Source organism: Desmodus rotundus, chromosome 9, assembly GCF_022682495.2.
Source record: "Desmodus rotundus isolate HL8 chromosome 9, HLdesRot8A.1, whole genome shotgun sequence".
Lineage (NCBI taxonomy): Eukaryota > Metazoa > Chordata > Mammalia > Chiroptera > Phyllostomidae > Desmodus > Desmodus rotundus.
In genome coordinates this window covers 79,519,404-79,547,377 of record NC_071395.1, presented here as the reverse complement: position 1 = coordinate 79,547,377, position 27,974 = coordinate 79,519,404, and the positions used below count along the sequence as shown (strand labels likewise).

At 56.3% G+C, this 27,974-nt stretch overlaps 1 protein-coding gene across 5 annotated transcripts; it reads left to right on the top strand.

The window, feature by feature from the left end:
- Positions 1-163: 163 nt before the first annotated feature.
- On the top strand, positions 164-27,974 carry FOXN1 (forkhead box N1). Of its 5 annotated transcripts, none has more exons than XM_024564590.4 (9): positions 164-351; positions 13,698-13,849; positions 14,235-14,690; positions 17,052-17,162; positions 18,918-19,048; positions 20,354-20,450; positions 23,951-24,158; positions 24,338-24,829; positions 26,394-27,974. In XM_024564590.4, the coding sequence occupies exons 2-9, from the start codon at positions 13,727-13,729 to the stop codon at positions 26,711-26,713; spliced, it is 1,938 nt and encodes a 645-aa protein (XP_024420358.2). In that variant the 5' UTR covers positions 164-351; positions 13,698-13,726; the 3' UTR covers positions 26,714-27,974. The 5 variants fall into 5 exon arrangements, with proteins under 5 accessions (XP_024420358.2, XP_045055001.2, XP_045055000.2 ...); XM_045199066.3 differs by having other exon boundaries at positions 165-351; positions 13,713-13,849; positions 17,049-17,162; positions 26,394-27,973; XM_045199065.3 differs by having other exon boundaries at positions 165-351; positions 17,049-17,162; positions 26,394-27,973.

Here is a 27,974-nt window from a genome sequence, read left to right as displayed (position 1 = left end):
TAAGCCACAGGCTGTGCCTGCTGGCAGAGACAGGGGACCTGGGCTGGCTCAGGAGGAGGGAGGGGCTGGGGGGCCAGGGCGCGGCTGGGGCGGGCACAAGAGCCAGTACCTGTCAAACAAGAGCCAAGGAGCAAACTAGCTTCTTAGTCACCTTGCTCTTCTCTCCGTTTTGGCAGCAGCCCCTCAGGGCAAGGGGAAGCTGATATCATAATTATTGGCTCACCCAGCAGCTGCCTCCCCTCACCTGATGTCAGCACAGACCCAGGACAGCCGAGCTGACAGACTGACAGACGAACTGAGCTCTTGGCCCCCCAGCCTCGGGCCCCCACGCTGACCTGCTTCATTGAGCAAGTAAGAGGAGACCCGGCCCAAGTCAGCCGTGGAGGCCAGCAGGGCCGGGCCAGGGCATGGGGTGGGAGGGGTTGCTTTTTTAACGGGCTGGGAAGTGACTAAGAGCACTGGGGTCCTCCCCATCTTCTTACTGCAGCTCAAGGGAGACTCAGGAAGTGGGTGAGTGCCTGGAGGCCAGAGAGGACCCTCTCCTCCATGCTCGTCGCTCTTGTTCCTGTTTCAGGTTGTCTAACTTCAATCCTTCTTGCTGTAGCGAGGCTTTTCATTCTGGTGTTTGTTGGATTTTGTGTGTGCCTCTGGATGTTGAGAGGGTGTACTTAGCCACTCTGTGCTGGAAGAAAATGAGGACTCAGAAGTGCTACGACTGGAACACTTGAGCTGAAAGACTGGGAGGCAGATTCCCAACATAGTGGTTTTTCCAGGTAGAGAGGGGAGCGCTCAGCTCTGGAGGCTGGTGGTGCCAAGGGTGTGTTTTGACCAATGAATCACTCAACACCTCAGGGCAGCCTGGGCTGGGGTCTAGATGCCTGGGGTCTTGGGGGAAGGTCTGACTTGTAGGACGGAGGTATTGCACCTGGTGGAGAAGCAGACAGGTGGCAAACAGGTGCTGTGGCCAGTACATGATGTTGAGCTCAAGGCAGAATCCCCCAGAGGCCTAGGACCATCTCTGTCCCTCAAGAAGCCTGAAGCCAAGAGGCCTAGTGAGCAGACCTGGAACATGCAGGAGGCTCTCAGACCCTTGAAGACTAGAATTGGGGTCTGGGATGTGAATCCCCTTAGGGAATTGGCTGGAGCAGCAGGAAGCCCCCTCTGCCCCTACAGCTCCTCCCCACCCCCTCCCCATCAGGTAAGTTTCCGGCATTCCCCGTGGAGTCCCCCAGGCCCTCCCTAAATGTCCAAAGAGCACGTTAGATTAAGAATAGACTCTACCAAGTGGGCGTGATTGCCTCTTCTGTCTGCACCCACAGGTGTGTGTGTGTTGGGGGGGGGGGGTGCTTGTATGTGCTTTGTGGCCAGAGACAGCTGGTGGGAGGGAAAGGACCTGGGTGGAGAGGGCAGTTCTCTTGAGAAGTCATCTCACCCATCCTCCTGCCTCTGGGTTGGCCACTTTCCACACTACACAGGGCAGCCCCCTCCTCGCTTTCCTAATCCCGAGGAGGAAACTCAATCCGTTCCCTCAGGGCCATGAAGTCCTTCCTGGAGTCTCAGGTCTCTAGTGCTGCAGGGTGTAGCTCTGCCGGCCCTCATAGCCTTCTCTGTTCTCCACTGAAAAAGCCCAGTACCTCTGGGCCGACTGGGGAAGGGAGATAGGGAGGAGACCATTGCTCTCCAGTCTAGTCCCGATCATGCCTGGCTCGGCGCTTTCACCACCTCGGTCTTTCCCTGACCCCCAGGATGCGGGCAGTGGAAGGGCATGCCCCACGGTTGGAGGGCAGCGCCTCCTGTCCTGGCTCCTGTCTTGTGGTGGGCCAGGCTGGGCCCGAGTTGGGCTCGGGATCCTCAGAGGCAGAGGTGCCACGGGGAGAGGCACATGTCCTCCCAGCTCTTGCCCCGCCCCGCCCATCCTGCCTCTGCGGAGCTGAGCTCCGGGCTCCAGGGCCTGCCGAGGCACGCTGCCCCCCCAGGCCCGGCGCCTCATTCACCTCCCAGGGCCGGGAACCTGTTCTCCCAGGAATGCCAGGGAGTTCTCAGAGGGTTTTATTTCCCAGGGGCTCAGAGAGCCCCGGAATCCTGTTGATTCTGCTCCTGGGAAGGCAAGAAAAAAATTAGGGGGGGGTTGGGATCCCTCCCTGTTCCCCATCTTTGTCTCATCCATACACTGACCTCACATGGCCCCCAACCAACAGCTTTCATCACTCACGTGAGAAGGGAGAAAGCCTGACACAGTTAGAGACAAAGGGAAAGCCCACTAGTAACACACGCCTTCTGGGAGCTGGCGTGTATCCCCTCCTTTAGCCCCCATGGAGAGTCCCATCTGCTCTCTAAGGAGGCAATGTAGCACCACTTCCCATGGGTTGTCCATCCTTCCAAGCCAGGAAGTCCTTCTTGATGTCTAACCTCCCTCCTTCCAGCTTGAGTTTCATGGATCGGAAGAACCCCCACTGCCTGCACGGGGCTCATGCACATAGCCAGAGACTGTTACCAAGTCACAGTGAAATTTCCTGGGAGTCTGTGTACAAGAAGGGACAGAAAAAAGGTCCCACGCCCAGTGACCGTCTATTAGTTTCTCCACCTCCACACTCTAATGAGGGGGCTTTTGGGAGCCACTTCTGCCCGCCTCCCCTTGTTCCCCCAGAATAGAGGGATTCTGGGGACAGAGGTCCTGCAGGTACACCCTCCGCTCTTTCCTTCGCAGTCACAGCCCACCATCCCTGGGGAAGCCTGCAGGTGGGAATTGAACAACCCGAGACTGGCTTCTACAGCAGGAGAGATTGGCATTAGTCTTCAGAAAGACGTTTCAGCATCTTAAAGTGAGTTTGGCTGGACTATGTGACCACAGGAGGTGGTTTCCTGAGTAGAGAAGCAACCATTGATCTGGGGTAGGTGTGGTGGGGCTGGCAACATGCCCAGGAGCAGAGGAATGACAAGGTGACCTCCAGGAGAGTGCATCTCAGAAGTATCAATCAAAGGTCCCTGAATAATTTTAGTCTTTCCAATTGATCCATTCCCACCCTTTGTCCCTTCCTCCATCTCTCTGCCCATCCCCAGGCTCAACCCCCACCCCATCCCTAACTTCTCCACTCCATCCCAGGCTCCCTTCACCGCCCGACCCTATCACCATTCCCATCTCCTACCCCAGCCCCGCCCTCTTCCTATCCAACTCCCCGTGCCCAATTTCACCTCCATTTCCACAACCCCATCCCTCGCTTCTCTTTCCACCTTACCTCCTCAGCCCTGCCTCCACCTTCATCCCTAACACCATATTCCCATTCCATACCATCCCCACCTCCCCCAGATGGATCTTTCCATACATCAGAGATCCCCCTTGGGGTCCAGCACCCCTCATCAGTGCCCCTGCCAGGTCCTGGTCTGTCCTCCGCATTCTCCCAGCGTTCAGGACAAGCCCAGAACCAGGCTGCTAGGACAAAACGGATGGGACAGGATCACCCCTGGAGAAGCCCTCAGCTTCCTGATCCTGTCTGGACCTCGTAGGTTGGATGCTGGACAAACAATTAGGATGAATTTAGGTACAACAAGACAAGTTGAGGTCTGATGTTCAGGTGGGTCTCTCTACACTGCAGGTGGGTGGCAGGCAGGAGGGGAAATGGAGAGACGTGCTCAAGAGAGCCACAAAAGGAGGCGGTGGCAACCTTTCTCAGGAGGCTGGGAGTGTAATCGATCCAATTTGCATGGCCAGTCCCGATGTAGGGAAGGAAGATGGGCAGAAGCTGAAGCAAGGAGGCCTGCCGGGTTGTTTAAGAATGACTGCCATCGCGAGCATCCCCTGGTCTCTACCCCGCCTCTGGCTCTTGCTTAGTCAGCTCAGATTAATGGGGCTGGGGAGAGAATTAGCTGAATCGCGATCTCTCAGGAACTTGACGAGAGAACCAGCTGTGAGTCACAGAGAAAAGGGAACCCATGCTTTCACGGCTACTCTGGAAGTGGCAGGGTGTAGGCACCCCTCAAGATCCCCCAGAGATGTCACAGAGAGCCCACTGGGAAGCCTGAACTAACCTTCCACATCGGGCTCCCAAGAAGATGCGTGGTCTGTCAGCTTCCAGCCCCACTCCCCTCCCTGAAACTCCTGCTTCTGACAAACTACAGCTATCCTGGGCACCAACACGCGCACACACACACACACACACACACGGAATGGGGCGTGTCTATGGAACCCGATCACCAGGAGACAGTTGGAGATCCCACCTACACTAGTAAATTCCACAACCATGTCCGAGACTATACCCGCTCATCAGCCTTGGAAGGCATAGGACAGGCACACCCCCACTGTGATCAGAAAACCCAGTTACCAGATTCTGTACTTAGCACAGAAGTGTTCACTGCCAGAGGTGTTCCCAGCCCCTTCCTGGGGAACAGGGGAGCCCACATCGGGCCTTGCAGAGCATGTGGCTTTGGGGAGGGGCTCAGGCTGTTTGGGGCTTTCTATGAGCATGTCCAATCTGCCAGAGGTGGGAAGGGCTTTGGAGAATTCTCTGGGATGCCAATGCCAAGCCCAAAAGGCTCTGAGGGCAGTCAAAAGAGAAAGGTGGGGTCTGGAGCCCAGGAGCTAGATGGGTTCAGAGAAACAGAACTTGCCACTTTACACCCTTCTCCTCACGTGGGCATGAAAATGATTACATGCTCAGAGCCAGCTTCATCCAGCCCAGATGCCTGGAGGAAGGGCCGGTGCGCAGGTGCTGAGAGGCAGAGAACGGTCCCTTCCGCTGGTGGGGCCTCAGTTTCCCCATATGGCAGGCAGAGAGGGGCTGGGGAGGGAGGGCCTTCCAGTACTATTCTCACTCCAAAGCTTGTAAGTCCCGGCAGTTAGCGTGCTGCCTGCCCCGTGTGCGCTAACTCGGCTCCGAGGGGGGGGGGGGGGGGCCCGGTCGGTATTGTTTGTTTTGTACTACATCTCTATTATTAGTGGTGATGGCAGAATTAATATCCTTAAAAATAGAAGGGTAATAATGAGCAGTCCTTCTGATAATGATATGCATCGTGTGTGAGAGGTCTGTGGCCCAGGGAATGGCAGGGTCCTGTGCCATCCCATGCCCCCACTAAGGCAGGCACGCTGAGAGGGGCCCAGGGGCTGGATGTGAGCATTCTTGGCCACCCCCATGGGGAGCACCCTGGGAAGGGCAAATGGTTGCAGGGGAAAAGATCTCGGCCTCCATTCGTCTCCTGCAGTCCCATGGGCCTGGGACCGCAAGGGAGGAAGCAGGAGCACCAGACGTGATGGTGTTGCTTTATCTTCCTCAGAGCATTTTTGACACTCTGGTTCTCCTTGAGCCCCCAGGTCAGCCAGGTGAGGTATGTAGGGCGAAGATGAGGATCCCATTTTATACAGGAGGAAACGAGGTGCACTCCTGTGGCTGTCCCACACTGGTGGCAGAGCTGGGAGAGGAAGTTTCCAGAGGTCTTTGGTCAGAAGGACTCCCTGTGAGGGCCACCGGGGTGCAGGGGAGGCTTCAGAGATGACACATGCCAAGCTAGGGTACGAGGTTCTGTCAGCGCTGTTGGTCTCACAGTTCAAATCCTCAGCTGCCAATCACCACCACAGCCAATCAGTTCTGCAGCCAGTTGCCAGTGCAGCCCATAGGAAGTTGTGGGTGGGACCACCAGGCTCAGCCCTGAGTGACGTCATATGGAGGAGGGACTTCTAGACCACAGGACGGCCCAGCTAATGGGTACTCAGAGTCAAGGGACTTCCTCCCATTCCCCATCCCGTTCCACCACCCCTCTTCAGCAGGTGTGGCTCAAGGGGAGTGATGGAATTCTTGTTTTCAAGAAGGATGAAGACAATATTTCATAATCTGTGAAAAATCCCCTTGTTCCTTCAGTCACTCCCCATCTTGCCATCCATTCTTTGGTCCATTTCACAGTTGGGCAGACTAAGGGCTAGAAAAACCTTTCTTCTCCGGAAATCAGTGCGGGAGGCCTCAGACCTGCGTTATGCACACTACAGCCTGGGAGGATTGAGCAGGGAGAAGTCCCCACCCCACAGGAGCCCAGCTCTGCAGTCAGGCCCCCAGCGGTTCTAGGACACTTTGGCCACCTGCATGTTCCTTGCCAGGCCTGTTCCCGCCATCAGATTCAGTCATGACTTTAAAAGTCCCTAGGGAAGGTGGGAGGGTTGGGGGCATCTTCTCCTTAAGTTGCCCATGTAAGTGTTTCATGTTCTTGGAATTGAGAAGTTGACCTCCCCCTCCCCTGCTCACCTTGGAGGGCACATGCACCTTGCTTCTGGGAACAAGATCTAAAGGTGGGCTCGCAGCCGCAGAGCTGGATTCCAGAGTAGGCAAGAAGAAGGAAAAGGCAGACCGTGAATGACGCCCCACAGCAACCGATCCCTGGGGTTGGGGGTGTTTAGGTGGGAGGTCTCTGATAAGAGGCATCTAAGGAGTAGGGGGATAGTAGAGCCAATTTCTTAGATGAGGTAGCCATAAAAGAGGAGAGAAAAGGTCCTGATAAGTGTGTCTCAGAATAGGATGGATGGGAGCTTCGACAGTTAGCATTTCCTTGTTTCCTTGAAACCAGGCATCCCTTCCTTCCCATCTACCCAATAAGCATCCATAGGCAGGTCCAGGACTCCCATCAATCTGTCCATCTATCCATGTGTCCACCCTTCCATCCAGTCACTTGTCCATCCATCAGTCTGTCCATCCATTGATCTGCCGATTTCATCTATCCATCCTTCCAATTCACTCACCCACCAATCCATCCATCCAACCACCCATCCATCATTGTCCATCCACCCAGAGAGGTCAGGCCCCAGTTGGTCTCCCCAGCAGTGCTGGGTAGGGCCTGTGGTCCTGTAGCGTTTATAGAGCATGTGACCTGCCTGCCTGGCCTGGGGAAGCAGCCCCACCCCAGCCCTCAGGCAGGGGGCTGGTCCAGGCATGTGGGAGTATTTATACCTCCATGGAGGCTCCTGGGGTGTTGCTGGCCCGATGACTCCCTGAAGCTGTGATGGTGGCCATGGCCCAGAGCCCACTGTGAGTGCTTGAATTCAGCCCCACTGGTACCAAGGCTGGGTGGCAGGGGCTGGGGACGGGCTGGAAGGATGGAAAGCTGCCTGGAGGTGGTCAGGGATGGTGGAAAGGAAGGGGTTCTAGGCAAAGAAGAGGGAAAACAGGAAACTGTTGGAGTCAGGCATCTGCAGCAAGACTGGGGCCCACCCTGCAGGAGGGATGAGTCCTTCGCCATTTACTAACCTCTGGAGGGTCCCATGGTGAATGGCAGGAAGCATAAGGAAAGAGGACTAAGATTAAAAGGGAGATTAAGGTTAGATATCTGGAAGAACTTCCAAGTCAGCCCCGGGCGTAGAAGGTGGCTCTAGTGATGTTTCAGGACGGCCATACTGAAGATGCTCTAGGACTAGCCTACTTCCAGAGGCAGGGGGATGACTGACATGTCTCTGGAAGGGCCCTGGTTTGCGGGATGGGAGTGACTGGGCTGCAGGTGTCAGTGGCTCAGATTTAAGGGAAGCATCACATAGAGGACAAAGTTGTTCATCTTTCGTTCCTCTCCACTTCACCCTTGTCTATCTATCTGTAGCTGCAGACAGTCATCAGCACTGTCATCAGATCTCAAGGCAGGGGCAGCTGACCCATTTCCTGAAATCCAGGCAGGGTCAAGAGCCGTAGGGGCCAGAATTTTGGCCTCAGAAACCCCAATCTTGGTGCGAGGAGAGGAGCTAGAAACCCTTTCCTTCTTGGTACCTTCAGATTCCCAGTATCCTGGGGTGCCCAAGCCTCAGGAGAGGGCCTTCAGGCCCTTCCCTGCCCCCCCCACCAGGTAATTACCGAGCTGCTCCAGGGGACCCCTCCCAGCAGCCAGGCAGGTGGAGCCCCGGGTGGGGCCACAGGCAGCACTGGGCACCAGCCCCACCCCTCGTAAAACATGCTGCCACAGCCAGCAACAGAAACCATTAAGGCGGAACTGCACTGTCTCCACCTCACTCATAAAGGGCGGGTAGGAGGCACCCCAGGTAGGATACAGCCCAGGTGGGAGGGAGTGTGGAGAGCCCCATGAGGGCTTTCAGTGTCCCCTGTGACTCAGCTGCTCACAGGGGATACAGGGACAGACCCTTCCAAGGATACCTCCCACCTTGCCCCCAACCTGCCACTCTGGCTTCCAGGTGTGAGCAAGAAAGCTGAGGTGTTCCTGAGGCGAGGCCGTGTGGTGTAGTGGTTAAGCACACTGGCTTTGAAGCCTGTGTCTGAATTCTGGGGAGCATAACTTACTGAGTGAACTTGGGCAAGTCTGGGTAACCTCTCTGAGCCTCAGTGTTCTCATCTATAAAATGAGGATGATAATATAGCACCTGCCTCCTGGGGTATAATAACCTACCCAGCTGTTCCTGGTCCCCGTGAGGATTTCCTCAGGGAGGCCCCTCCTAAAGGCACAGCTGGGTGAGGGCCCAGCTGACAGCTGTGTGGGCCACAGACACCTCCACTGGACCAGCTTCAGCATCTTTAGATGCAAATAATTCCAGTGTCTCATTTTACTTATAAGGGAACTGAGTACAGAAAGGGGAAGTAACTTGTCCAAGGTCACACAACCAGCAAACCAGGTGTCCCGCGGCCCCTACCCACAAATGGTCCTTTTGGCCTGAGTCCTGCCACACTGTGGGGGGAAACGGTCTTCAAGAGGTGGAAAGACATGCCAGGTGGAAGGGCACAGGTCTGGCTGTCTGTGAGACAGGCACATAGCAGGGGTTCCAGAAGGATCGTTGTTGACCCTGATGTCATGCTTCGGGGGAATTTCTCACCTACCGTGCTCCCTACTCAGGTTAGAGGGCCATTTCTTTCTTCCCCCTGGCTCCAGGGAAGATCCAGTCTGCTTCTCCCACCACACCCCCTGCCCTCCCACTCCCCAGAGGTCATGGAAGAAGTTCAGAGAGCAGGGGGTGGACAGAATACCCAGATACTGAAATGGCACGCAGCTGAAGTTTTTGCCAGGGTCGTACCCATGGAGTGTGTGTTTGGGGATGTGGTTGGGGCTCTTAAGGCCCGAGAATCGGTAGATGCGGTTTTCCACTTTAGCTATGTGGCCCTGGGCTTGCTGCTTCTCGCTGGGCCTCGGTTCTCTTCCCCGAAAAATGGGGATAATGACCTCCCTTGGTGTGCTGATAAAGGTTCACCAACCCGCTCTCCAAAAAAAAAGGGGGCTCCAGTTTATCATTTGGAGTATGTACCACTATCTGTAGGAGACTACCCCCACCGAGGCCCATCTGGGCTGATCTCACTGAACGTGGATCTGGGAAGACATGGACACAGGTGGCTTTCGCAAGCCCAGAGCTGCTGTCTCCAACACACCACCGCCTGCTCCCCTCTGGGGCAAAGGGCAGGCGAAGTGAGGTGATAGATACAAAGTGCTCTGTACACTGCAGAGTGCTTATAGATGCGGAGTTGTGATGATGATCATCCTTGTAGTCGAAGGGACCCCGGGGCACGTGGAGAGCCCTGGCCTAGCTCACCCCAGAAAGCAGGGGGAGGTTGCAGGTTGTGTGTGTCCACACCAGCGTCACGTAGGGAAGGAAGCTCCTGGGATCAGAGCAAAGAGGAGAGCTGACTAGACCTCCTGCATTCGTTTGCTGGTATTTGCACACCCAAGTTCCACTGTGCTTCCTGAAACTGAAGCGGGTAGCACGAAGGGGAGCTGTCAGTAAAGGATTCCTTTCGAATGCAGATGCCAGCCCCAGGACACAGGGGTCATCAGAGAACCTCCTGAGGGGTCCAAAGCAACAGTCACTCCCTCCTTACTCTAATCCCCGTGAGTTTCTTACAGATTTATTTGTTTACTTTCAGAGAGAGGGGAAGGGAGGGAGAAAGAGAGGGAAAGAAACATCGATGTACCAGAGATACATTGATCAGTTGCCTCTTGCACGTCCCCAGCTGGGGACCTGGCCCACAACCTAGGTATGTGCCCTGACTGGGAATTGAACCAGCGACCTTTCGATTGGCAGGCCGGCACTCAATCCACTGAGCCACACCAGCCAGGCCCCCTTTGAGTTTCTACAGCCATTCTACCGCAGGGGGGTGGCTGAAATGATCTCTGAGATCAGAGAATCAAGAGGAGGGAAGTTTAATCTTTGCAAATGGGGTAAGAGGATGTCAGGGAGATGGAGGTGGGGGGGGGGTAGGAAGAGGCATTTCCTCTACTCTGTCTGCCCCCACACCCAGAGCTCATGCTTTAAATTAACTCTGCCCCACTCTTAATTATTAATAATAGCTATCATTTATTGAGCACATACTACACATTAAGTTATTTACAAGCAATATTTCATCTACTCCGCCAGAGAGGTACATATTATTAGCCTTATTTTACAAATGAGGAAACTGAGGCCTAGGCAAGGAAGTCAAGAAACTTGTCCCCCAAAATCCCACAGTCACTGGGATTCAAATCCAGTCCTGACTTTAGAGCTTCTGAACTAGATCATCCAACTTCAGGAGCTCCACCTGCCACTCCAGGTTGGCATCAGGAGCCAAGGCAGACTCATCCCTCTCCCCACAGTGAGCCCCTCCCTATGATGGGCAGGGCTCCCTATATCCACCAATCAGAGCCCCTCAGCCCACCCCTGAGGCAGGAGGGTCCTTTGGAATTGGAGCAGTTGGAGGAGGACCCACTCTTTCTGGGACTATGTGATCTTAAGCAAGTCACTTAACCTCTTCTCTCGGCCTTCTTTCCTCATTTGTAAAATAGAGCTCTGACTGAGGCCACCAAGGGGGTGCCATGGTCCCCGAATCAGGAGTCATTATTATAACATCTTTCCAGAGGAAACCCTGCACAGAGAGACTTCTGCATCCTCAATGCAAAGCAAGAGACAGGTCTCCAAACTCTGCATAGCCTCCCTGGCTCTAATCCTGCCCCAGGGCCTTGGAGGAGGTGGGGTGATGGTCTGGCCAAGCCAGGGTATGAAAGTGAGACTGTGAACTGAAGCCTTCAGTCAAGGTCTCTGACATGCAGGGACTCAGCTAGGGCACCAGGCAATGTCCTGGGACAGAGGGACTGATGCAGGGATGGGGGTTAGGCAGATGCTACAGGGGTCCTTCTGGGAAGGCTGGACCCTCAGCAGGAGGTGCGGCCCAACCTGGGCTCAGAGAGGCCTCCTCAGGTTCATGTCTCAGAGGAGAAGAGCGGGGGTCCGAGCCCCCAGAGGCAGGGCTGAGTGAAGGCCAGGCAGAGAGGGCAGGACTAGCAAAGGGCAGCTGCTACCTCGGCATGGGGCCATTAGCCAGTCTACCCAGGCCTGTCAGGCCTGAAGCAGCGAGACCATCGGGAAACTAGAGTCTGGGGTCGGAGTCCACAGCCGCATTTGGCCAAGGAAGCCAGATGTGCCCTGTGTGTCCTTAAGCATCTTCTATGTGCGGGGCCCCTTATACACACAATCTCACTTAATCTTCTTGACAACCCTTTGAGGTGGATCCCCATTGATCAGAGGAGCAAAGAAAGATACAGAGAATTACAGTTTGTTCAGAGTCACCGAGCCAGGAGGTGACACAGCTGGGATTCAAACTCAAGTCAGCTGAAACCCTAATCCCTTGCTCTTAACCACACTTTGTTCTACCTCTGGAGAGGGGACTGACTACCGCCCCACAGGTTACAAAGCCTGAGACCTGTGGGAGGAAGAGTCCCCCCACCCCCAACCTTGCCTCTGGAAACTCTGGGCCAGGGCCAGGTGTGACAGGCGGGCCCCAGCTGTCCAGGAGCTGTCCAGGGAGCGGGGGCCAGACCAGGCGGTCATGCGGAGCCAGAGATGGGCTGCCCTGCACCTTGGGCCCCGTGCCTGCTCCATTTCGGTATCCAGTTACGGCCAGCTCGGCGCTTCCCCGGTCACGCCACATTTAGCATTGCCGAGTGAGCGGGCGCCTGGACATGGAGAAGGGGCGGTGGAGACTCTTGAGGGGGCGGGAGAGCCTCCCACCAGGCACCCCTTAGACCCTACCTGTCAGCCCCCTCCACCACTGATCCCCTGAGGGACTTTGGGCAAATGCCTTGTCGCTATTAACCTCCTGTCAAACGAAGGAGATATGTAGTTTACTGAGCAAAGATGTGCTAACCCCAGGCTGGGCACCATGGAGTCACCAAGGCCATCCCTCCTTCCCAGAGCTCCGAGGAGAGCACGGCTGGGGAAATGCAGTTATCCTGCTCTGCCGGAGTGGTCTTGGGTAGGAGGGATAAGTGTGAACCTCATGCTTTTCTTGTTGCCTGCCCCACCCCGGCTTATCCCACCACCACTGTGACCCTCACCAAATGAAGGAACTGTAGGACCAGTGCAGCCTCCAGAGTCAGACAGACTTGGATTCGAATCCTGACTCTATCAAGGATTAGCTCTGTGACCTGGGCAAATCACATAACCCCCCTGGGTCTGTTTCCTCACCAGAAAAGTGGGATTAATAATGTACTCTCCTCTCGGGTGTTCTAATAAAACAACGAGAAAATCCTCCAAATCACTTACACAGTGGCCAGCCCAGATCGGTCACTCAGTAAATGGTAGCCTTTGTCAGAGATCATTCAGAAACCGCCCTTTGCACGTGGTAGAGAAGGAAGAGACCTGAGTATGGTAATGACAGTAAGAGCCATGTAATAAGGATGTCAGTACTGAGAGCTGGCATTTACTGAGCACTGACTACGTGCTAGGCACTGGGCTCCTTTGTGTGCGTGATTTTGTTTGGTACAGCATGCCCACGAGGGAGGCCCTAGCTCTCTTCCTGGTTTGATGATGGTGATGCTGAGGCTCAGGGAGCTCCGCTGGCGCAGCCATCAAGGAAAGGCCAAGGCTGGCTTTGAGCTGAGTCCTCAACCACACAGCTGTGCTGGGGACAGTGTACTCCTACAGTTCTAGGTCTGAACAGAAAGAGCCCTCAGATATCACGTAGTCTAGCCCCTCGTTTTGTGGATGGTGAAACTACAGCTCAGAAAGGGCAGTGGCCTGCACAAAGTTTGGAGGACACAGGAGAATACGGCGCAGGCCAGGCATACTGCAGTGGACCGGTGGTGGGGTCCCCTGTGCATTGCCAGGTTCCCAGGGCCACCAGCAGTCAGGTCCTCTCAAGTCCCCAGTTCTACACAGGTCATGCCAGCCAGGCCAAGGTGCCCGAGGGTGACACCACAGGCCTGGCCTCTGCTGAGGGCTGGTCACCTGCAGAATGAGGGTCATTCCCACCCCAGGCCTGGGCCTGGCCCACTTTCTTCCTTCTTCAGCTCCCCTTCCTCTCAGGACCACCCACTTGCTCAGCCACTGCGCAGGGACTGCTTGCCTCAGTCGCCTAGCCCAGTTCTTCATTGTGGAGACCGGAGACAGAGCACAAGGAGCCGGAGGCAGGGTCTTGCTGGGAACAACCAGTTCACTGCTCTGCAGCTGCAGAGTCTAGGGCAGCCAAGCCCTCCCTCCCCGGGGTATGGCGGGGGGGTGCTCCTAACTGCTTCACTGTGTTCTCTCCTACCAGTCTTCTCTCCCTGTGCGTCTTTCTTGTTCTATCTCTCAGGTTATCTGCTTACCTCTGCTTCTGATGTTTCTCTCTGTCTGTCTGTCTGTCTGTCTGTCTGTCTGTCTGTCTGTCTGTCTTTCTCATCAAGATGGCTGGCTGGAGTCAGGGTGCCAGCCCAGGGATGAGGTGGGAGTGGAGGTGGTAGACTTGGGGATGGTCACCCTTGGATGCTGGTTCTCATTCTCATCGCAGCCGGCTTTCTTCAAGGCCAGGACTGGGTGATGGTGTCGCTACTTCCGCCACAGTCTGACGTCACACTGCCGGGCCCCACCAGACTGGAGGGTGAGCCCCAAGGGGACCTCATGCAGGCCCCGGGCCTCCCAGGCTCTCCTGCCCCACAGAGCGTAAGTACCTGGCACCTAGGCCTGGGCCGAGGCTAGGGCCTGCGGGCTGCATGGGAAACAGTCACCCCCACCCTCCAGGGGCCTCCCTGGGGTCTGTCTTGTCCCTTCCACCAGCAAACACGTGCCCAGTGACTCCAAGATCCAGAAGTATTCAGATATGCTTACACCTTCAGTCTGGGGCTTTCCCAGGGCAGGGACATATGCCCACTACTGGGTGCACCCCAATTGAAGAGCAGTGTACTCATCAGATTGGGGTTTCCAAGGGCAGGCTAGGTCTCCTCCATTATTTGGGGGCCCCCCAGAGCTCAGCCTCTTTACCCTAGCACAGAGTAGGATCCTTGTCCAGCCTCCACTCACACGTCTCTACCCTCTGTCCACCCCAAAGCACGCCGGCTTCAGCTGCTCGTCATTTGTGCCCGACAGCCCTCCAGAGAGGGCACCCTCGCTGCCCCCCCACAGTCCCAGCATCGCATCACCAGGCCCTGAGCAAGTCCAGTGCCCAGCTGGTCCAGGCCTGGGCCCTTTCCGGCTCTCCCCCTCAGACAAGTACCCCAGCTTCAGCTTTGAAGAGAGTCCAGCAAGCAGCCCCGGGCGCTTCCTCAAGGGCAGCCACGTGCCTTTCCACCCATATAAGCGGCATTTCCAGGAGGACATCTTCCCTGAGGCCCAGACTGCCCTGGCCCTCGATGGACACTCCTTCAAGACCCCGGGGGTGCTGGAGGCCTACGAAGAGATCCCCGTGGATGTGGGGGAGGCCGAGGCCTTCCTGCCTGGCTTCTCAGCGGAGGCCTGGTGCAATGGGCTCCCCTACTCCAGCCAGGAGCACAGCGCCCACGTCCTGGTAAGTGCCAGTGGTCCGCACGCATCCCCCTACCCTTTGTGCCAGCTCCCAGCATCCCGGATGAGTCCTCTGAGATCAAACTCCCCGCCTTCACTTTCCAGACTTTTCCGCCCAGGTTCAGTGTGTATCAGGGAAGCAGAAGCTCAGAGATTTGAGGTCTCTTGGCTTCATTCTGAGCCCCCAGGTCAGCTGGGAAGGGGATGCTGGCCTGGTCCGGCAAGGAGGGGACAAGACGGGGTAGGCAGGTTAGGCTAAGGAAGCTGGCAACTTCCCAGTGGCTCCTGAGTCAGGATTCCAGTGTGTGACTTCTGTTTGTTTAAATGTCAAGAAACCCCAGCCAGACCTATACGCCCATATGCAAATGTGAGAAGAAAAACACATTCCAGAGGCCAAGAGGAAGGATGTTGGGAGGAGCCACAGAACGCAATATTCCCCTCTGAGTATCTGCAGGCAGAGTTGAGAGAGGGCTTAGGTCTTCTCAAAGGACCTTCCTGTCCCCATTCTTTGCCCAAGTGGGGCCTGGATATATTCATAGAAATACCTCAACACTTTGGAAGGTCAGCATGTCCTTCTACAGCCACATCCACAAGCTGTGTGACCTTTAGCAAGTCACTTAAGCTCTCTGAGCCTCACTCGAAAAGTATGTGTAACAGTGTCTGCTTCATAGGCTTGTTGTCTTGGGAAGAGAAAAACTAAAAGGAGCTTTGCTCCCTGCTCCCCAGCTTTGGAGGTCCCTGCGGTGGAAGGCCCTGAGTGGGCCCAGCCCAGACTATGCCTTCTAGATGCACACCAGCCCTCCTCACCTCTTGCTTTCAAATAGGCTCCCATGCATCTCCCCCCAGCCATGCCAACAAAGGTCTCTTTCGAGGCTTGGAAGATAGAGATGGGGTTGGGCACCTACCAGGTGTGGCCAAGACAGGACCTTGTTCCAGTTCTGGCCCTGATGGCTCCTCCTCAGGCTACTGAACATGACAGCAACTCACAGTGAGGGCACCATGGTATCAGATGCCGCACCCCCCCCAGTGTCCGCCCAGTGCCAGGCCCCGGTCACTCCGCCAGGTGATAGCTTCAAGTGCCCTGTTTAATCCTCATGACAAGCCTCTGAAGATTTTCCACTATCTCCATTTTGCAGATGGGTACACTGAGGCTCCATAGAGGCCAAATGACTTGTCCCTTAGCCTGTAAGAGGTGAGGCTGAGACTTGAGCCCATGCCCTTACCCCCCTACAGTAGAGAAAAGCTCGGGCCCAGAGCCCCACAGCTAGCCGCTCGACTCTCCAGCTGACCTGAGCACCTCACTTCTCCTTCATGGGTTCGGCCCCATTATCTGCCAAATGAGGGGGTTAGACACAGTGCTCTTGGCCCTTCTGGGCCTGAGATTCTATGATTATGGCTATCCGTGCATCAGCAACCCCAGGGCACACCCAGAAAGAGCTCACAGCTGATTTGACCCTCTGGGCCCAGATGCTGGTTCCCAAGTACCTTTATAACCCCAGGAAGAGTGGTCCACCTCCTCCAGGCCTTGTTCACCTTCCAGCCTAGCTGTGCCCACCTCTCCTGGCCCTACTCAGGATAGAACTCTGTGCTAGGCCCTGAGGGCTCTCTGTGGGGCTCACGATGCATGGGAAGCCAGAGCCTGGCCACCACCGCTGGCAGGACCTACAGGCTCCCTGCGCCAGTTTGAGAGAGTGCCCTGGCTTGTACAGACCAGTGATGACGGGGCAGACTCCCTGGAGCGGGGAGCAAAGGTTGGTGGGGGGAACAGAGCAGGAGAAGACACACCAGCCCCCTCCAGGGAGCCTGCTAGAGCTTCCTTGGGCTTTGCAAAAGAGGAAGTGGCACTGCCTGGGGGACCTTCCTGGACCAACCTGTCTGGCCACTTCCTGTGCTCCCCTTACCATGGCTCTGCAGTGGGAATTCTGAAACTGTGGCCTTTTCTGTGGTATTCTTTGTGGACCTGTTGTGAGAGGCTGGGGACTCTGAACCAGCAAGCAGGCCCTGGGCTCAGCTTGGTGAGTGGGGCCAGGCACTGCACCCATGTGCCATTCTAGGGAGCTCCCTGGCCCTACCCCAGCCTCAGTGAAACCACTGACAAGCCTCCCTCACTTCTCCAGACCGCCCAGCCTGTCTCACACCTGCAGTGAGGTGGGAAGTAGGGAGCACTGTGGGTTCCAACCCCAGCTCCACCACTAACTTGCTGAGTTCCCTCGGGAAAATCCCTGCCCTTCTCTGTTCTCTGTTCTCTAGGAACAAGCTTTGGGGAAGGCAGAATAAGGGTTGTTTCTTTGGAAGTTTAAGACGCAAAAGAGAAGGAAGAAAAACAAGACCTAGCCCAGTCATCTCTGCTTTTTTCCTTCAGCAGGGGTCAGAAGTCAAGGTCAAGCCCCCAGCTCTGGAGAGTGTCCCTGGCCTGTACTGTTTCCAGCCCCCCTTGCAGCACATGTACCGCCCCTCCCAGCCTCCCTTCCACCAGGTGGGTCTGGGGCAAGCGGGCACACCTCCCCAGAGTCTCGGGACATTATGAGGGTGGCGTACACCTGGGTGGGCAGGTGAGGGCAGCAGGGCTCCAACCCTTAGGATGAGCCAGCTGCGGTGGGGGATAGCAGTTCATGGGAAGGAAAGCAATTGCCCTTCTGTAGGGTTAAGCGAGGCTTTTCTGAGACCCAGGCAGGACCTGAGAGACCTCAGAAAAGAGAATGGGGCTGAGATTGGGGCAGGGCCCAGTGTGAACCAAAAGGGAGGGCAGAGAGAACCAGACAGAGCCGAGGCAGAGAGAAAAGGAGTATGTAGGGTGGCACACCGGCTGGACAAGGGCTGCTGTCCGGGCCAGCCACTATCTTGCTATGTGTCCTCAAACTTCCTTTTAGCCTAGACAGGGTGGGACCAGGCACAGGGTTAGGGGAACTTCCCACCTGGAGGATCCCAGTCCCCATAGTCTTTGGTCCTTTCCCCACTCCCCACCTCACTGCCTAGCCTCAGCTCCTCCTAGATGTACCAAGTAATTAGCCCACACTGTCACGGGATAGAGGTTTTTAAAAAGAGAAAAAGAAACGAGTCGCAGAGCAGCTAAGCAACTCGCAGGAGTCACTGGGCAAGACAGAGCAAGTGGCTGCCCAGCGCCCAGCTCCATCCACCTGCAGCCTGGCACTGAGACAGGCCCTGCCTGTGGAGCAGGTTCTACTCCCAGCCCTTGGCATTGGCCCTGGTCGTGGCCCAGCCAGGGAGGCAGGCACGTGGCAGGGGGAGGTAGTCAGACGGCTTGCTCTGTGGGAAGAAAGAAAGAGATAGAAGGAAGCAGAGGGCACACATGAGGGGCCATCCCATGAGGGGCCCAGCTGGAATGGCCAAAGCCATCCTGAGGCTCACGGTCTGACCCAGAGTAGGGGACGTGTCTGATGCAACCTGGCCCATCAGGGGCTGAGCCACAGCAGGGCAAAGTGGCTACCAGAGCCCAGTCCTCACTTAAATGTCCTCACCATGCCCAGCCCGGCTTTGATGCCCTCTACGTTCCGCACCCCGTCCTCCAACAAGATGGCCGCACCCAGGGCTTTATGGAGCCTGCAGACAGGGTGACTCAGGCACTAAGTGCCTCTCGGGTGACCTGGAAAAAGCACATCAGCTTGGAGCAGTTGGGGGAGTCAGAGTCTCCCTCCCCCCTCGCCCCCATAAAACACCATCCCTGGCACCACAGCCACTCCCTTTGCTGTAAAACCACCTCCCACCCCACCTGCCCACCACCACGACCGGCCCCGTTCAAAGAGCCACTGAAACTCATAAAAGGTGGCAGTGCCCAGCAAACGCCCAGACTGGACATCCCACTTCCGGCCCAGATGCTCCAGGAGAAGCAAGGGAGGCCTGGAGCGCCTGTGCAGAAGGGTGCAGAAGCCAGGGCTATCCTTCATACTTGTGGCCCAGCCAGGCTGCTCTCCCAACACCATGGCAACCAGAGTACGTAGAAGGCCTGAGAGGAAAGAGCTGCAGGAAAGGAGCTTTGAGACCTCTGAGATCCTGGATTCTAGAACGTGGATCTCCTCACAGGCACTCAGACGTCCACACCCCTGGCCAGCCCCCTCAGATAGCTCTGCCGTTGGAACCCATGATCATGAGTGGTGGAGCCTAGGACCTGGGAGAGAAGAAGCTAGCCTCAGCTCCCTCTGTGGGGAAGGGGACCCCTCCTTGGGAAGGCTGGTTACCATGGCAACCACTCTGCCCCCTTTGACCTCTACAGTACTCACCAGGTGGCGGCAGCTACCCTGTACCCTACCTGGGTTCCCCCCACTATCCGTACCAGCGGATTGCACCCCAGGCCAGCACCGATGGGCACCAGCCTCTCTTCCCCAAACCTATCTACTCCTACAGGTATGTCTCCCAGCACTACTGGGTGGAACAAAGAGGGGTGAGAGGCCCCCTGGGTAAATTGAGCCATGGTATAATGGTAATGGGGGGTTATAGCCAGAGGGCTTCCAGAGCATGTTGGAGAAGGGATTTTTTTCATGGGGACACGGGGACAGACTAGATCACTCAGACCTCTCCTCTAACCCCGGGAGCCACATCTGGCTCGGCTTAGCAGATCTGGTGCCCTGTGGGGAGCCTGCCAAGTTCTAGTCTCCTGGGCCCCAGGGCCTGAGACTGAGAGTTTAGGAGGGATGCTTGTCCCATTTCCCCACCCTCCCTCCCCAGATACAGAGAGAAGCCCCACCCCAAAGCTCTACTGAAAATAAGTGAGGAATGACGACTGCAGATGTGACTCAATTATCCAGCATCTGCCAGGTCGGGCGCACCTTCTGTGGGGCCGGGGTTGCAAGTGCCAGGCCGGCAGCGCTCAGCCCGTCTGGGAGACCTTCCGTGTGAACCTCCTCTCATCCCGCCAACAGTGACACTCGATTTCCTGTGTGCCAGGCCCCACAAGGTGTCAGCTCATTAGCCAGTGCGAGCACAGGGGAAGGAGAAGGAATTTAAACATCAGCCGGGAACACAGAGAAGGGGTTTGTGGGACACACGTTGATGCCCAGAAAGGAGCACACACAGCCCTCGGAGTCCAGCAGAGCTGTGTTCAAGTCCAGGCTCTGGGATTTACTCGCTGTGAAACCTCGGGCAAATTATTTAATCTCTCTGAGCCTCTGTTTATTTATTTTTTTAAGTATATTCAGGCCTTTAGAAGGATTAAGTGTGAGAATATGCCTGGCACATTGTAGAGGCTCAAGAAACCTTAATTCCCTCCCTCACTATGTAACATTTATGCAGTTGGCTGAGGGATGGATGGTAATGACAACTCCCATTTAATGAGTGCTTCTCTGTGCTATGCATCATCCTTCATCCTCACAATTCTGAGGTAGCTATTACATTCTTCATTTCAAAGCTGAGGAAACTGAGGCTCAGAGAGGTTTAGGCACTCGCCCAAGGTCACACAGCTAGTGAGTGGCTAAGCCAGGACTGCAGCCCAGGTCTCTCAGCTCCCACAGAACCCTCATATACCTGTAATTCCTGACTTCAGTGAACACTGTTTCATCCCTTCTCCTTTCGACCCCAGAGAGCCTCTCACCCATTAATTCTGCAGCAGGTTATTTCTCCTCAACTACTCCAGCCAGGGCAGGGCAGAGGGGTTGAGAGGAGTCTCCGGGTCTACTCAGAGGTTAAAACTCTCAGGGTTTCCTCTACCTTCAGCATCCTCATCTTCATGGCGCTTAAGAACAGCAAAACTGGGAGCCTTCCTGTCAGCGAGATCTACAATTTTATGACAGAGCACTTTCCTTACTTTAAGGTGAGCCCAAGATCCACTCCCACTCCCCAACACCAGGTTCTGGGCAAGTCAGGCCTCTCTGGAGCCAGAGGATCCAGTCGGGAGGTGGGAGAAGAGTTAGAATGAAAGCCAGGAGAGGGTTTGTATCCTCCCCCCGCACCCACATGCTTCCCCATGTCTCCACTCCAGAAGGACAGAGTTCCACGTGAGGAAGAGAGAGAGCTCAAGCCATTCACCCAAGGTTACACGGCAGGCTGGAGTCAGACCCTATGCTGGTGGGAGGTGGATATGTCAGAATTGTTAGGCTTCAAGGAGCATCCACCTACCCCAAGTGGGGAGAGAGAACTGGGGAAGAAATGAGAGTCTGTCCCCATCCCTGCCCCCAGGATGCCGTAGGGCTGGAGGAATTTGGGTAGGAGCTGGCCAGCCAAGGCGACAGGGATGCTGGGACTGCAGAACCCATTGCCTTCCAGGGAGAGATTAGGATCTGCCTCTGTGGGCGGCAGGCTCAGCTGCAGTTCTGCCAAAAAGCGGGTGTGGGCTTCATGGTCTCTGAGTATCCCAGGGAACTGGCTGGCTCACCTAACCTTCCCATGTGCAGGATCTAGTTCCCATCATCCACAGAAGGGGCTTCTGGGAGCTCTACCAGACTCCCTCCCTAGAGGCAGGGCAGATGCCCTTCTCTCCAGATGGGCAAACACATCAGAGAGACTGATCCATCTGTTCAAGGTCACTCAGCAGGTGGGGCCAGTCACTAGCTCTAGCTGTTTGGCTTCACACAGCACCTGTTTCCCTTCTAACCCCAGACCCTCTAGCTCAGACCGCTCCTCCTGGGGTGGGAGCAGGGGAGGTCACAACCTGGGTGAAGTGCCTTCTCCAAGGCCTGCCCTCTGGTGGATAAACCTCGTCTGCCATCCAGGCAGACATCGGGAGCTGGGGCCCAAGTAATCCACAGTTCAGCTCACCTCCACCTGCCAGTGAGTGATTCCCAGTCCCACATCTTTGCAGTTGTCCTGCCTGGGGATAATTTGAGGCTGATATTCAAACAAGTTTGTACTTGCCGAGCTGCCATCAGAGGAGGAGTGGGCAAGATGGCCAGAGTGATCTGGCCAGGAATGGGAAATTAGGGTCATCTGCCAGAGGTTCTGGAAGGAGGAGGAGGGAGGAGAGTTGCCTCTGGGATTCGAGAAGCAGGAAAGCCTGTCCCCAGGGCTGCCCCTATACCCCAGCAGGTCAGGGAACCAAACTCGCCCAAACCCCTAAAGCCTTTGGAGGGTCCTCTAGGACCTTAAGGAGCCAGGCCCAAGAGAGGGAAGTGCGGGCCCTGCCCTGCGGCTCTCAGCCTTTCCTCCCTGCTGACTCCCAACCTGGCCCACAGCCCCTCCCTGCATCTCATCTGCCTGGCTTAATTATTTTTCCTGGGAGCTGTGTAATCCCTGTTTTATGGGGCTGGAGAGCAAAGAGGTCTGGCAGCTTTTTTTTTTTTTTTTTTTGGTTCTAGTTGTTGTTCTTAGCAGTTGCGTCACCCCTCACTCCTGAGTTTACGTTTGACTTCAGAGAGAAAGCATCTTTGAGGATGGCTTCACCCAGATGGGGAAGCCAGCCCTATGGGGTGACCTGGGCAGGGCTCTTAACTATGGGACACAGTTGGAGTCTGGGCACTGTCACTGCCTCCTTGTGTGAGCGAGGCTAGGCCCTTTTCTCTCCGAACCTCAGTTTCCCAATCTGCACAACAGCCCGGCTGAGCCAGCTGGAACACAGATTCCTTCCCTCCCTGACACTTCCCCTCTGACCCCCCTAAAGAATGAATTCAAAGACCCCCTGACCCCTCTATCTCTCACTCCCCATTTGAGGATCCTTTTTCTGGGCAAGGACAGAGTGGACCCTGGCGTGGGCAGCGCTCATGACCGAGGTGGCTGAGGTGGGCGTCCTGCAGCCCCATGAGTCAGGGGACATGTCCAGCCACTGGACGTAATTGCTAGTGCTGACCATCCTTCTTCCAAACAGGAAGTGGCTGGGGTGGGAGCTGCCCTGGCATCCACATTCAGATTTACAGGGCTATGAAGGGCCCAGTGCCCATTAACTCTGCCCATTAACTCTGGCTGTATCAGGAGATACAGCCTTGGCTCCTAGTAGGGACTGTCCTGGGAGTTGAAGGTGAATCCCCAGCTGGCTGGTCTGGTGGCTCAAGAATTCTTCCTTGTGACCCTGGGAGCCTTGAGGGTCATCTCAACCAGCCCCCTGCCCCAGGCCAGCTGTCCTTAAGAAAGACTCTGGTAGCTGCTGCCAGCAACTTGTAGTGACTCGGGCACCAGGGCCCAGTTCTGCCGGCCATGATTCAGCCCGGCTGCTCCCTGGGGCAAGTGAGCCAGGGAGGCGGGAGTGGCCGCCCCTCATTAAGCAGAAACTGCGAGCTTAGGAAAGGGAGAGGGGCGAAGGGGCGAGGGTGAAGGGGCCCCACCGGCTAAAGCAGGAACTCTCTCCACAGTCACCCCACTGGGCCCAGGACTGTCACAGAGCCTGAAACAGAGCTAGAAGTGGAAGGACTGGGGGTGCCTGCTGGCACCCCCGCCACCGCCTCTCACCCAACTGAGTCAGCCTAATGGTTTTTACAACCCTCCCTGGGCACAATTACTGCACTGGTGGCCTGACCAGGCCTCCTAATGGTGTTTATTTTGTTGGCACGAGCACCCCCAGCCTGAGGGCTGGCCTCCCCACCGGGGCACACACCTCGGGCACAACCGTGTGAATGAACACTCCCACCCCCATACTCATACAATCATGGGTACCCACACACCCCAGAGAGACTTTCTCACATACACGCACCTTCAGGGACACGCACCGTCACACTCAGGAATTTACAGACTCATACCCTGGAGACAAGCTCACACCAGGGAGAAGCACTTAGGGACATGTGCCTGCTCATACACAGCCTCCCTCTCTCTCTCACACTCACTCCCACACACACCCAAACTCAGATAAACACACCAATTTATGTGCGACAGAGCACAAACCCAAACACCAACCTCACCCAACTTTCTTTTCTGCCACATTTGCCCCAGTGGGGATGAGGTCGACCCAGGAGAACATTCCATAGCTTTGCCCTCAGTCCCTCTCCAGAGTTGGCACCAGAGACCTCAGAGCAATGAGTTCTTTTTCCACAAAGGGCTCCAAGCACAGGCTCCAAGACCCATGGGGAGTGGTCCGATTCCAGGTGCGGGAGAAGCCGAGGCCTCTGTTGCGCCCACCAGCCCTTCCTCTATGTCACCTCGGCCACCCTCACGGTCGACCTGGGATGGGGTGGGACGAAGGCAGATTTTAGGTGAAAATAACTTGTGGTCAAGGTTCCCGCCAACCCCTCCCTCACCGCTGAAGGGCCCGAGCTTGGGCTGGGTGCTGAGGCCAGAGTGGGGTGGGTGGCAGTTCTGTGCACCCAGTGGAGTTTTTCTGGAGCCCAGACCCAGAGCCAGCTCTGGCTGCCTGATCCTGGCCTGATTTCTTGTCTTGCTCTGCTCTGGCAGACGGCGCCTGATGGCTGGAAGAATTCTGTCCGCCATAACCTATCTCTCAACAAGTGCTTCGAGAAGGTGGAGAACAAATCAGGAAGCTCCTCTCGCAAGGGCTGCCTGTGGGCCCTCAACCCAGCCAAGATCGACAAGATGCAGGAGGAGCTGCAGAAGTGGAAGAGGAAAGACCCCATTGCTGTGCGCAAGAGCATGGCCAAGCCAGGTGAGGCTGACAGGCTGTGCGAGGCAAGGCCCAGGGTTCCCACGAGCCAAGAAGAGAGAGGGGACTGAAAAAGGAGGATTGAAGAGTAAGGAAAGGGCCTGAGTGCAGTTCTACCGCTGGGGAGGGTTTGTGGGGAAAGCAAAGTCTCATGGTGTCCCTCTCTCTCTTGGCTTTTTCAGAAGAGCTGGACAGCCTCATTGGAGACAAGAGGGAGAAGCTGGGTACCCCACTGCTGGGCTGCCCACCCCCTGGGCTGGCAGGCTCAGGCCCTGTCCCACCTCTGGCACCTCCAGTTGGGCTCTCCCAACCACTGCACTCAATCCACCCAGCTCCAGGTCCCATTCCTGGCAAGAACCCCCTGCAGGACCTACTTGGGGGGCATGCACCCTCCTGCTATGGGCAGACATACTCACACCTCTCACAGGGCCTGGCCCCTCCTGGACCGCCCCAGCCATTGTTCCCTCAACCAGATGGGCACCTAGAGCTGCGGGCCCAGCCAGGCACCCCTCAGGACTCGCCTCTGCCTGCCCACACCCCACCCAGTCACAGCGCCAAGCTGCTGGCTGAGCCTTCCCCAGCCAGGACCATCCATGACACCCTGCTGCCAGATGGAGACCTTGGCACTGACCTGGATGCCATCAATCCCTCTCTCACCGACTTTGACTTCCAGGGTGAGCTGCAGGTGGGAAAGGGGAGGTGGGACAAAACTGGAGAGGTACACCTGGAGGTGTGGCCCGTCCCCTCCAAGTCTCCAGCCTACAGCCTGCTGGCTAACAGGATTCCAGTCTACTGAAGCACAGAAGGCTGGAGCAGGCAGAGGGCGTCAAGGGGAATGCCCTTGCCCTCCTCCTAGTGCCCCTGAATATGTTCCCACTGACCCCATCATCAACCACCCTCAGGTCTGGATAGGCTAGAAGGGCCATACTTGGTTGTGAGCGACTGATAGTCCTAACATCCCCAGAAGTGATTGTGTCTTCTGAGTTAATCTTTTAATGAAGAAAAAGGAAAGAGATCTTCCCCCTCCAGGACCTGTCTGGTTCTGAGGAAGAATGTGAGACCTTAGAATCAGACATTTGGGGTCCTGGAGACATTTGGGGTTAGGAATCCAGGGAGAGATTCTATCCATTCCACACCATCTCGTCTGCTCCATCTCTGCATGCGGCCAGGCCTGTTTCCATCTGAACTCCAGTGCGCCCAGGGCCCTAGCTCTGGCCACGGGAGGTTTGGAGGACAGCGCTGAACCAGGCCTTCAGCCCACTGCGTACACCGAGATGAAAACATCCACAAGCAGGTGGAGGCAGCTGACCCTCAAGAGCTCCCGCTCTGATTGGGAGCTAGATCCTCACCCCCATCCAGAAGTGGGAAGTAGAGCTCAACAGCCTCAGAGGAAGCTATAAACATGTGGGTTACCATGAACACTTACTTGACCCCCACTATCACACAGCATGCTAGTCACTTTACATGTGCTCCCTCAGAGGGGCTTGTAGGGTAGGAGGAAGTTTAAACACATTTCACAGAAGCACAGAGGCTAAGTAACTTATTCAGGGTCACTTAGCTAGAAAGAGAAAGACTTAGGATTGGAAGCCAAGCAGCAAATTTCAGTATTTAGTCCAGCCTCCTTCAGCAGACCCTGCAACCCCGACACCCAGGGCAATCGCCAGGTCCTGGCTGCCATCATGCGGGTCACACGACGTAAAGAGGGGAGTCGGGCGGCTGCTCTATTTTTTCCTCAGAGTAAGGTGTGCTTGCTGGCTCTGCTCCCGGTCCTTACCCTGCAGCAGAGGAGGCCCAGGGGGCCAAGTCCAGCCACCTCATCAGGCCCAGAAGTGCATCATGGGAAGATCTGTCGTCTGGGCTGCAGACCTACCTTCCTTGGGAGCCTGGGCAGCAGCCAGGGAGAGGAGTTCCTGGGGCCCCCTCCCCCGGCTGACCCTGGAGTGCACAGCAGCTGCACCAACCCTTTCAATTGGCAGCTTTCAAATCCACCCCCCACCCCCCCCGGAAAGAGGGAAAGAGCCACAGAGGCTGTCTGGACTATGGCTTTTAGGCCATAAATGGCAGGAGGACTCAGAGAGGTTAGACAACCGCTTGGGGTCACACTGCTAGTGCCAGGGTCTATTTCCCAGCAGATGTCACCCAAATCCTGCTCTGTCTAGCGTGTGTCAGTCATGGGGTAGAGGGCAGACAGGGCCCCTTGGGTGCCTCCCAGTGACGCCTGTTTTCTCCCCCAACTAGGAAACCTGTGGGAACAGCTGAAGGATGACAGCTTGGCCCTTGACCCCTTGGTACTGGTGACCTCATCCCCGACATCATCAGCAATGCCACCACCTCCACCACCACCCCACTGCTTCCCCCCTGGGCCCTGTCTGGGAGAGACAGGCAGTGGGGCAGGCGACTTGGCATCACCAGGCAGCGGGGGTCCGGGAGCGCTGGGTGACCTACACCTCACCACCCTCTACTCAGCCTTCATGGAGCTGGAGCCCACGCCCCCCACGGCCCCTGCTGGCCCCTCTGTGTACCTCAGCCCCAGCTCCAAGCCCATGGCCCTAGCGTGAGCCATGCCCAGCAGGAGCTCCAGCCTTTTCCTGGCCTGGAAGTCCCAGCTGACCGCCCACATCGGGCCCACCTTAAAGGTCAAAGAAGGAAAACTCCCAGTCCCCTATGCCACTAAGCCAATCGTTTGTTAGCTGGCACCTGGGGGTGAAGACGACACCACCCAGGATGCTGCCCCTCACACATTTCTGCTGCCTGGTGGGCCAGCTCCTCAGGCAGAGCCCCTGGAGAACAGTGTCTGGGTGTGAAGAAAACACACTCTCCACACTCAAGGCTCCGTGCAGGCGTGCACATGCGTGTGCGCACACGCTTTCCCGACATACACCCCCATGCCTGTGTCCAGAGGAATCAGAACTACATCGCAGAGCCTGACTTCATTTCTGGGGCAGCTGAGAGCTGAGCGCTTTGGTTACCAGAAGCTCAGAGCCCCCACGCCAGGTCCAAGACCCCTCTGAACACTATTTTGACCTGCACATCCCCTTCAGGCCTGGCCCCTTGCAGGCACGATCTTTCCCAGAAATCCCTGTATTTATTCTCCCATCTTGATCCCAGCAGCCCGTAGAAGAGGAGATATGGAGCCTCTCCTCAAGTAGCCGGGAGACTCCCCAGGGGCTGCTACGTAGCAGCCCTGTCTTGGCCAGGCTCCACCCATCATCCTCAGCCTATGCTCTGTCTAGCCCCAGGGCGACCCACAGGAGGGACCACGTCCACCCCAGGACCAAACTGAGCCCAATTCTGACACAAAGTGTTTGGAAAAGCCCCTGCCTTTGGAAACTTGAAAGTGTCCCCTTCTCTTAGCCCTGGGTGTAGGAAGGGTCCCTCCACATCACTACAGTCTCACTCCTTCTCTATAAGAAGTTCAAGTAGTTTAGGCCCCAGCTTATTAATTACTTCCAACTGTCTGAGGCAGCCTGGGCCTTCAGGGAAGGGAAGCCTGCCACAGGCTGGTGGGGGAGCACCCACGTCCCCTCTCTCTGACTGCTTGGCAGACCCAGGATGCCCTTGGAGCTAGGGGTTGCAGCCCAGTGATCTGCTGTGCCCCACCTGAAAGCCCAACCCCCATCAAGTGGGAGCCCCAGCCTGCCCTAGGCCTGGGGACAGCAGGAACCCCTGAGATGAGGCACAGCAGATTCCTCAGTGGCCTGCCATTGTCTCCTGTCCTGGAACAATAAAGCAAGTGTCTTTTGGTCTCAGCTACCAAGCCTTCCTTTCTAGACCTCTCCTCCCTGGGGGGAAAGGTCAGGCCACACTGACTGTAGATGT

Bases quoted from the DNA above. Each gene is read 5' to 3' on its own strand.
- FOXN1 (XM_045199066.3), top strand. From the start codon at position 13,727: ATGGTGTCGCTACTTCCGCCACAGTCTGACGTCACACTGCCGGGCCCC. The intron at 14,691-17,048 runs GTAAGTGCCAGT...TTTTTCCTTCAG, and splicing joins AGCACAGCGCCCACGTCCTG to CAGGGGTCAGAAGTCAAGGT. The intron at 24,830-26,393 runs GTGAGCTGCAGG...TCCCCCAACTAG, and splicing joins CACCGACTTTGACTTCCAGG to GAAACCTGTGGGAACAGCTG.